Source organism: Felis catus, chromosome B4 (assembly GCF_018350175.1).
Source record: "Felis catus isolate Fca126 chromosome B4, F.catus_Fca126_mat1.0, whole genome shotgun sequence".
NCBI lineage: Eukaryota > Metazoa > Chordata > Mammalia > Carnivora > Felidae > Felis > Felis catus.
The window spans coordinates 112,915,152-112,925,277 of record NC_058374.1 but is presented as its reverse complement, the minus strand read 5'-3'; the positions used below and the strand labels follow the sequence as shown (position 1 = coordinate 112,925,277).

Below are 10,126 nucleotides of genomic sequence, written 5' to 3'. Positions count from 1 at the left end.
AGATTTCATTTTTACATTTTTCAAATATATTTTCCTGTCTTACCCTCAAACACAATATATCTGACTAGAATTCCAACATCTGTTTCATATGAGAAATGCATAAAATATTTCCATAGAAACAGAGGACATCAGCATTTATTTCTTCGTATTCGTTTTGTTTTTTGTTTTTTTGTTTGTTTTTTTTTTTTGAAAGATTTTCTAGAGAAGAGCTGCTTTAAAATCTCTTTTGGTTATGTTTGGAATCAAAACTGCCTTCAGTCGCCTGCTAGCTAAACAGGTCTAGAGACCAGCACATTGTAACATCTCTGGTACGGTGAGTTCAGAGTGACAGTTGCCCTGAATTTTTGCTATAGGCTCCTGAGATTAAAGCCTGAATTTCCTGCGCTGAGCTGCCTAGGTACTGAGGTGCTGTTGTTGTTGGAGGGGTTAACTTTGGAGCCACTGGTGCATATATTTGAGGGAGGATTCATAAAAACACGAGAGTGGAGCCTGGGTAAATCCATTACTGTGAATGAGCGGTGGCCAATAGAAAGGGAAGAAGAAGATCCAAGAAGGCTGAGGTAAGCAATCTGAAGCCCTGTCAAAGTAGAAACAATAGATCAAAAGGTGTTCACAGTGACTGGTCAGAGTAGCTTTTATTTTTTCTCATAGGAGGCTTGGTAGCATACACTAAAAATAAATTGTTTTAGTCATAGATTTTTTTCCCCCCTTAATTAAGTTTTAGCAAACTTCAGACCCAGACACAGGACTCCACGGTATATTCCTGGACAGCAAGGTAAACTATTTTTGCACTTTTTAAAAACTTAAAGCTACGAATTCAAAGTTCTGGTTCATCAGAGGCAGGGTTATGGCTTAATAACTAAAGAAAATCCCTATTCTGAAGAAAAGAATGTTTTAATGTGTCTCTATTGGAAGATGACTAGAGCAGAATTCTGCAATCGTAAAAAAATGTGACAGCTTGTGGAACCAGCTCTGCACTTGCTACTTTCCTCAGTTTAGTGGCACAATTGAAAGATCAGCATTTCATAAGTGATGCTTATTTTATTTTTTCCTAAGGAATTAGCAAAATGTATGCTATTCTTATTACCAAGCGATTGAATTAAATGTACCTTGGTCGGAATGCTACTGATAGATATACATAAATATATACTACTTTTCCTGTTAGAACAGTTTGTTGTACCCATAACCTTATTGATATCCAGTGGGGAGGGTTTATATCTTTTGGATGGTCATATACCAATTAGTGTTAACCTTTTCTTTGACAGCAACCATCCTGAAAATATGGGCTCTATCGTAACCGAGACATATTGTTTGTTTTTTCTTATCAACCACAGTAATGCCATAGTTGAATATATGCCTCATTGTGATACAGAGTTTATAATCCAAACTCCCTGGCTGAACAACTTGCGTTTGTCCTTCTAATATTAGAAGTCTTACCCCCGACCCCAATATACAACTTACCGGAGAAGTTGAGCAACAGAGCAAGAGATTAATCACACATTTTTCTTCATATCTTAGAACCTTCCTTGACAACAAACTGCTAAAATGTTCTTTGATCTCTCTATTTCTTTGGTTCAAGGGCCAAAGAGCCTGGGAAATCTCATCCAGATGTTCTGCTCATTTAGGAGTAAAAGTAAAAGCATATGCTTACTTCTTAGAAACAACGCGGACTCTCAATCTGAGTTATTAAAAGATCATTTTTTTGTACTCTTGTATTCAACTGCGAGTTTCAGTTAACTTTCTTGTATTAAATAGCTTGGAATGGAAAAGCACTTAGAGCTCCTGAAATTTGCTTTCCATTTCTCAGTTTTCATTGTGATTGGGTTAAAACTGGGAAGCTAAAAGTTACTGAGTTTCAGTGTTTGCAAAATGCTTTGCATATAGTGCCTACTCAATATATGTGTATTAATTGATATCTAGTGTATAAATTGGTCAAATGTGTTTACCCTTCCCCTAAAGAAGCAATATTTGCTGGGTTTTTTTTTTTTGGAGCACACAGTTTTCTACAGGTTGAAAATATTCAAGTATCTAACAGTTGTGTCCCCCATCCTAGGTACTATAATGGCAACCACAATCTGTTTCGTCATCTGGGTATTATTCATAACAGATACTGTGTGGACTCGAAGTGTGAGACAGGTCTATGACGTAGGTGATCCAGAGGATTGGGCTATGCATGACTTTGACTGTCCCAGGGAATGTTTCTGTCCCCCTAGTTTCCCTACTGCTTTATACTGTGAAAATAGAGGTCTCAAAGAAATCCCTCCTATTCCTTCAAGGATCTGGTATCTTTATCTTGAGAACAACCTGATAGAAACCATCCCTGAGAAGCCATTCGAGAATGCCACCCAGCTGAGATGGATAAATCTAAACAAGAACAAAATAACCAACTATGGGATTGAAAAAGGAGCCCTGAGCCAACTAAAGAAGCTGCTTTTCTTATTTCTGGAAGATAATGAGCTAGAGGAGGTACCTTCCCCATTGCCAAGAAGCTTAGAACAATTACAGTTGGCTAGAAACAAGGTGTCCAGAATCCCTCAAGGGACCTTCAGCAACCTGGAGAACCTGACCCTTCTTGACTTGCAGCACAATAAACTACTAGACAATGCCTTTCAAAGAGACACCTTCAAGGGACTCAAGAACCTAATGCAGCTAAACATGGCCAAGAATGCTCTAAGGAATATGCCACCGAGATTACCAGCCAATACAATGCAACTGTTTTTGGACAACAATTCTATTGAAGGAATACCAGAAAATTATTTTAATGTGATTCCTAAAGTGGCCTTCCTACGACTAAACCACAACAAATTGTCAGACGCAGGTCTCCCTTCTAGTGGTTTTGATGTATCCTCAATACTAGACCTTCAGCTATCTCACAATCAACTCACCAAGGTCCCTCGAATCAGTGCTCACCTGCAGCACCTTCACCTTGACCATAACAAAATTAAAAGTAAGTAATCGTCAGGGTATGTCTTTGATTAAAATGCTCATGGTCATTAAACTTATTCTATATTTTCTTTCAGAATAGTAACTGTGTTGGGCTTCCCCCCCCACCATCCGCCACCAACTAATATGCCCTCAGATTTTTTTTCAATTTTCAGTATTTTCATTTTGTCTGTTCACACACAATCTTAATGGACAAGGAAGTTCTAATCTTCAATTTGTAAATTGAAAAGTGGACCTTAGTATTCTACAAAGGGTGATTACCCATTGGAGAAATTGAATGTATCTTCTTTTACTCCTGGGATAGTCCAATATTCCTGCTTCACTGGGTAGATTTATTTAGGAAAATGTACCAAGTACATATGACCTCATGAATAGTAATAGGAGGCATATGATTTAGGAGGTATCAGAAAGGCACCTCGGTCCTAAAAACTACAGGTGCCTGAAACCACCTTAATTAAAGACTCTGCTTTAGATGACAGAGTTTCTCGAACTTTAGAGTGTACAGGTTTGTGGCTCCATGCCACGGTTCCTGATTGAGTAATTCGGGATGAGACTTGAGTGAGATTTCATTTCTAACAAGTTCCCAAATGGGGCTGAGCCTGCTGCTCTGCGGACCAAGCATTAGAAATTAGTGCTGCCGTTTAACACCTTGTTCAGTAGAAACAGAAGCAAATACTCCTGGAAGTTGGTGACTTCTCAGGACTCATGGCAATAGGCAAAGTAGAATGATTGCTCCTTTCCTGAAAATAGTTTCTGATAAGGGAGAGAGGGATGAGTGAGAGTGTCTTGGAGGCAGAGGTGTCACCCAGGAAACACATGGTTATAGAAAGAAGCTGGAGACACTAAATGCAAACCTGGCATCTGCACAATCACACTGAGACCAGTTTGACCCTGGTGCAGAAGTGTACAACGTCATGGGCATTGGAACCAGCCTGGCACCTGCCCATGCATCCTCAATCCTGGCACAAGCCCATTAGGAAGAGAATGTGAGGAGACTTCTCCTGAACAACCTTAGAAAATACGTTCCTAAAGTGTGAATCAGTCCGTTTGTAGGAAAATAGAACAGATAATTGTCAGAAGGTTGTACCACTTGGTTATTATTCACTCGTTTCCTTTAAGCAAATAATCACACAAACATCCTATTTATAAGAATAGGCTGTTTTTCCACTGGGAACTGCTCGGTTATTCAAGTTTTTCTCTTCTTTTTTTTCTTTTTGGGGTTTTTCTAACAGCATACTTGAGCATATAATCTAGGAATTAACAAAGGCTGCTGCCACATTTTTCCATGGCGATGCGACGCATTGTTTAATCCTGTAGTCAAAAGCAAAAGATGCAACATAAAAAAGGTCCATTGCTGAATCTTTTTCACTGAACCGGATCGCACAACAGCCACATTGACCCAATATATGCATTTTTTTTCTAATGAAAGTTCTGTGCTTCTACAGGTGCATCCCTTAACTGGCAACAAAAGCCCCGTGGACATTGGATGTGGGAAGTGAATTTAAAGGGATTCCACATAGATCCCTGTTTGTGAATTAGGGATTCCCCTGAGAATTTGAACACAAGGGTCTTTAGGAGTAAAATAGCAAAATACAACACACAGTTGTGCACACACTCCAGGAGCTTTCATATTTACACAAATTTATACCAAGAAGGGTAGGATTTTGTTCTCCATCCCCTGACATTTTTAAAAGTTTTACAATGTTTTCTCGTATATTTTTATTCTTCAACTGTTCCCATACCTTCGCATGTATCAGGATCATCTGGGAGGCTTGTAAAATACAGCTTGATGGCCCCACCTTCACATTTTCTGACTTATTAGCTCTAAGATGGGGCCTAATAATTTAGTTCTCAAGAAATACTGATGCTGCTGGCCCAAGGACCACACTTTGAGAATAATAAATTAATCCTCACAAAAATCTTGTGTGGTAGCATTAAGACTTTCTAAAGAAGAAACTGAGGATCAACTGAGAATATTTGCTCAAGGACAAAGAATAAATATAATAGCCAGAACCTGAGCTCAGGACTCGTCAGTGTACTCTATACTACACAGTATAGTCCCAGCTCATTTGTCTTCAATTTCCAGATTACAGGACTTTAGAAAAATGTCTACCAACGCAAGTAAGAATAATTTTAACAGCAACAACATCAACAAAGAGAAATTGATTTATTTGTTTCTTAATGTAGATATCAGGTATGGTATTTCTATATTCCCAGAAAATAAGTGCAAAATAAGAATTTCCTTGGCTAGAATTATTGGCTCATGATTATATCCATTATATCACACTGTGCTGTAATAACTGCTAAAGTACTTATTTCTTTTGGCTGCATAATCTACTCTAGTTGTTAATAAAGTGGTTTCCAAGAAACATACCTTTTATATGAAGAGTTCTTAGAATTTATGGTACAGTGACCTTTTCTTATGAGAAAGATGGAAATATTTATTTCTTCTGAACAATTTAAAGGACTTTAAATTTGGCAACAACTATTCAAATAAGTTACTTCTTCGTGTTCTCTGAGAAACACCATAATTAATTTACGAAAATATAACTACCTTTAGAACTCTTGTTTCTCACATTGAGTTTATTCAGGCCTGCGTTGATTATGGGGCATAAGGGTAATAAGAATGATAGGACATTAAAAGAGTAACAGGCAAGGGACCCTATGTAGTAGGAAAAGGACAAGGTGAGGACTCAGCTCTGGCATTTGCTTGCTAAAATACCTTGTGGGCAATACCTTAACTGTCTGAACCACTTATTCCTGCTATGCCCAGGTGGGGAGAATAATCATATTGCCTGATAAAGCCTCTGTGATGTTAAGGTGATAATGCATGTGAAAAACTAACTTTATATACACAAATGGCTATACAAATACGAGTCATTATTTAGCAAGTTGAATTCACAAAATGACCTAAGATCGAAGTAAAGCAATCTCACATGCGGCATAAGCTCAAAGGAAGGCCATTGCCAAAGTTAGGTGAGTCTCATCTTCCAAAGGAAAACCCTTTCCTCAAAATAGTTTCATATGAGACTTAAAAGCAGTATGCAGATTCATGGTTGAAATCAGCTAATGCGCACACTCGTCTGAATTTTGCTAATTTAACAGGACTTCTTTCCTGAATACTCTTAAATTTCAGTATGGTCATTGATGCCAAAGGCTCTGGTCCAAGGCAGGTGCATGATTTCTCACATCCTAACCATCTGAAAAGGCTCATGGGATGTTTGCTGGCTTGAATTCTTTGCAATTCAATTCTTGGCAAATGTATCCTTTCTAATTAAATACACAAATATAAAGATCCAAAATTCTTTTCTATAAGTATTATATATGTAAACTTAGGTTAAATGTACTTTTTAAAACTCATCATACACTATTAATTGGAAATTTTGCATTTTAAGATAGTTTTTGAGCACTTTTCCTAATAATAGACTAATTTTTCCACCTATACATGCATCTGTCCATCCATCTACCTGTGCACCTATGTGTTCTTTCTATGAACCTTTGTCTCCACTTCGAATGCCCTAAATACTACCTGTCTTATTTTATAGTAGTCTAAGCATGTCTTATCTCACCTGGAAGCTTCAAAAACAAATGGTATATCTTATATGCTTTTATTTCCATCACATTTTAACAGTATGTCCTTTCTAGTGCTCTGCACAAAGTATAACTGAATATGGAATTATTTTGTGTGTGTGTGTATATATATATATGTGCACTATATGTGTGTGTGTATATATATATATATATATATATATATATATATATATAGCACATTTTTATGGGCTACTTGTATAAACAGATGTGCACAACCTTCAACCTACACAGAAATGGTTTGTATCTGGCACTTTGACAGATCAGGCTGCTAGGCCCTCTACAGGATTGTTGCATATGGCCTCTTGGTCTTCCCACCCCGGTCACTTCTGTTCAAGTTCATTCACACATGCCATCTTTGTCTCCACAGATGTGAACGTCTCTGTAATATGTCCTACCATACTGCCTGGAGAACAAGATTCCTTCGGTTATGGACCTCACCTTCGCTACCTCCGTCTTGATGGAAATGAAATCAAACCACCAATCCCAATGGATTTAATGACCTGCTTCAGGCTCCTTCAGGCTGTCATTATTTAAACACATCTTTAACAATCTAAAATTGGTTTCATGGGCTAATATTTCTGAAATGAAATTTGGTCACTATTCATAACTTTAAGACAAGAGTCACATTCCAGTGGTGCTCTCTTGCCACCATTTTTGTTTGTGAAGCTTATGTTTTCTATTCAAAGACGCTTTCACCAATGATATGTAGCATGGTTAGCTTTTCTTTAATTAATATAACAGACACAGAGTTAAGATAGTTTGTCAACTTATCAACTCAAAGATAGTTCTTTTTTGTCTCTTTCACAGCTTACTCATATCAAATAATGCAATTGTACTGTTACGCAATATAAAAGCCATATTTGTGTGCATGTTCAAAATTGCGTATGCAGATACTATATTGATCGTAGGAACACAGTAATCTAACAGGAGGTAAGGAGATCTGTAAAAAACTGAAACAATGAGATATTTTTTCATCATAATTAATTGCAGATTGCTACATAGTGTTTGTAGGTATAAGTTTGGTTTTTAGCTCAAGAATGGATATAAAATGTATTAAATACTTATTGTAGTCATTTAATACCAAATAACAGAGCAACATCAATTTTCAGTTCACTACTATTTTTTATAGCTGCTGTTCTTAGATATAGTACAGTGTATTCTCTCTATTAAACCAAGTACTAAGTTTTATATTTCTTATAACACATTTCTGAAAGAATCTTAGTGTTTTAACATTTGAAATCCACTTGAATTGCAAATTGTTTAGCTCTTATATTCGCTAGTGGTTTTGGATTTTTTAAATAAAAAGAGTGAATGCTTTCTAACAAAATGGTACCAAAATATTTATTTCAAGGGCATTATTTACAAGTTTTATTAAGAACATATTTTAATAAAAAGTGTTTAAGTAACAATAATTTCCATTTTTCTACCATGAATATATGCAAATATATTTCCCTCTACTTTTGTTTTTCCTTTTCTTCTTGAAAACATAAGAAAAAAATTATACTCAAATCACTTAACATAATACACCTCCTTCTCATGAGTTAAAAAGGAATAACCCAGGATATCATTAAGTAATAAAGTATCGTTTACATTAGACTACTAGTTTCATAAAGCATATCTTTAAATGATAAATATTCCATAGAGATTCATACATGACTTTAGATATTTTCCAAACAATATTCTGAAATATTCTATATAATTTTATGTATTTCCCTAGAAAAGTGATCATATATACATTTGTGAAACATCAGATTAAGGAAAATCTAACATGCTATTTCAAGGTTTCTCAGAAACTTAAAATGTCATTCTATAAGGTGAATTCTCAAGAAAAGAGCATAACACACACAAAACTTAAATGGGGTTGGGAGGGAAGAACCAATTAACTTACTTTGAACAGAGTTTTTAAAATGCTGGCTAAAGGAGAGAAATGAAATTAATTGACATTGGGAATAATTTTTTAAAACTTCAAAGCACATAAAGAAAGTTATTAAATTTATGTCACGAAAATACAAGTAATGAGATATCATTAGGCTGGTGAAAAAGAATATATTGAAAGAAATCTAAGAACTTTAAATATTTGAAAACTTGCCATAGAAAAAGGGGCTAAAATTCCAGGAGCTCCAAAATGAAGAGTAGAACATATGGGTGAAATGTATATGGAGCTATATTTTAGCTCTAGCTAAGGAAGAATTTTCAAACAGTTGTTCAGAGTCATCCAACAATAAAAGCAACTTTTCTTGAGATGGAGCTACCCACCACTGGAACTGTTCAAACTGAGAATGAGTAATGGTTCAAGACAAAGGCTATAAAAGGAATTCCTGATCTGGAAGCAAGGTTGTAATATGTTCCTCTATGACCTTTTCAACTCTAAGAATTCCCTTTTTCCTCCCTTCCTTCCTGCCTCCCTTCCCCCCTTCTTCCCTCCCTCCCTCCCTCCCTCTCTCCCTGCCTCCTTTCTTCTTCCTTCCTTCTTCCCCATCTTTTTTATTCTTTATTTATCTCAGAAAATATGTATTGAGTACTATACACACACACACACACACACACACCCGACTATCCTACACACTGGGAATGTAATAGTTTATACTATAGTGGATAGTTCATCAATTAGGTGAACAAATCACAAAAATATATAAAACGTTATCTGTGATAAATGCTATTAACAGAAAGCCACATGGTACAAAGGAATTATTAATACTGATTTGATGTAAAGATTCTTTAAACAAGTAATGATTAAGGAAACATATAAAGAAAGAATGAGAAATATTCAATGCTGGTGGGGAAAAAAGAATATTTCAGGCAGAACATAGACACTGTAGTTTCCAGGAATAATTTAGAAGTTACCTGAAGTGTTTTAAGTCAGAAGGAATTATGTTCATTGAAGATTAGTATCATGTAGTGGTAAAGAATATTAACATCGAAGCTAAAATTACTGAATTCAAACCCCAGCTTTCCTGTTAAGTGGTCCTAGTCAGACTCTAAATTCTCTGTACCTCAAGCTCTCCTCCTTTATGAAATGGGGACAAATAATAGTACCTCCTTTATTCAATTAGAATTAAATGAGTTAGAACATGTAAAGTGTCTCTTCTGAACACATGGTAAGTGCTAAATAAGTGTTTATTATTATTGTATGCAATATATATCTACATAAACATATACATACATATATACGCAAGCTTTTTTCTGTAGTGCGTAAAACCATTTGGAGGGGATTAAGACCAGATAGGAGTAGATCAGTTAGGATTTCAGTCTTACAGCACAAATTTGAAAAGTGGAGGTAGCTTAGAGTATAAAGACACTGATGGTGTTGGTAGAAAAGGACAGACATGCACAAATGTGAGAGAATTAGGAGGTAAAACTGTCAAGATTTGGTGGTTGATTGGATAGATAAGAGAGACAGCGAGGAAGTGCTAAGGTTTCTGCTTGCAAAACTGAATACATGGCAGTGCATTTTCTAAGAGGAACATGCTTAGAAGATCATGAGTTTGATTTTAAATGCAGTTAGTTTGGGGGCACCTGGGTAGCTCAGTCAGTTAAGCGTCTGACTTTGGCTCAGGTCATGATTTCACAGTTAGTGAGTTTGAGCCCCATG

The 10,126-nt window shown here is 36.1% G+C and overlaps 1 protein-coding gene across 2 annotated transcripts; it reads left to right on the top strand.

The window, feature by feature from the left end:
- Positions 1 to 308: 308 nt before the first annotated feature.
- Positions 309 to 7,946, top strand: KERA (keratocan). 2 transcript variants are annotated; one of them, XM_006933924.4, is made up of 3 exons: positions 309 to 560; positions 2,054 to 2,947; positions 6,902 to 7,946. In XM_006933924.4, the coding sequence occupies exons 2-3, from the start codon at positions 2,062 to 2,064 to the stop codon at positions 7,066 to 7,068; spliced, it is 1,053 nt and encodes a 350-aa protein (XP_006933986.1). In that variant the 5' UTR covers positions 309 to 560; positions 2,054 to 2,061; the 3' UTR covers positions 7,069 to 7,946. The 2 variants fall into 2 exon arrangements, with proteins under 2 accessions (XP_006933986.1, XP_003989157.1); XM_003989108.4 differs by lacking the exon at positions 309 to 560 and adding an exon at positions 604 to 775.
- The last annotated feature ends 2,180 nt before the right edge of the window (positions 7,947 to 10,126 follow it).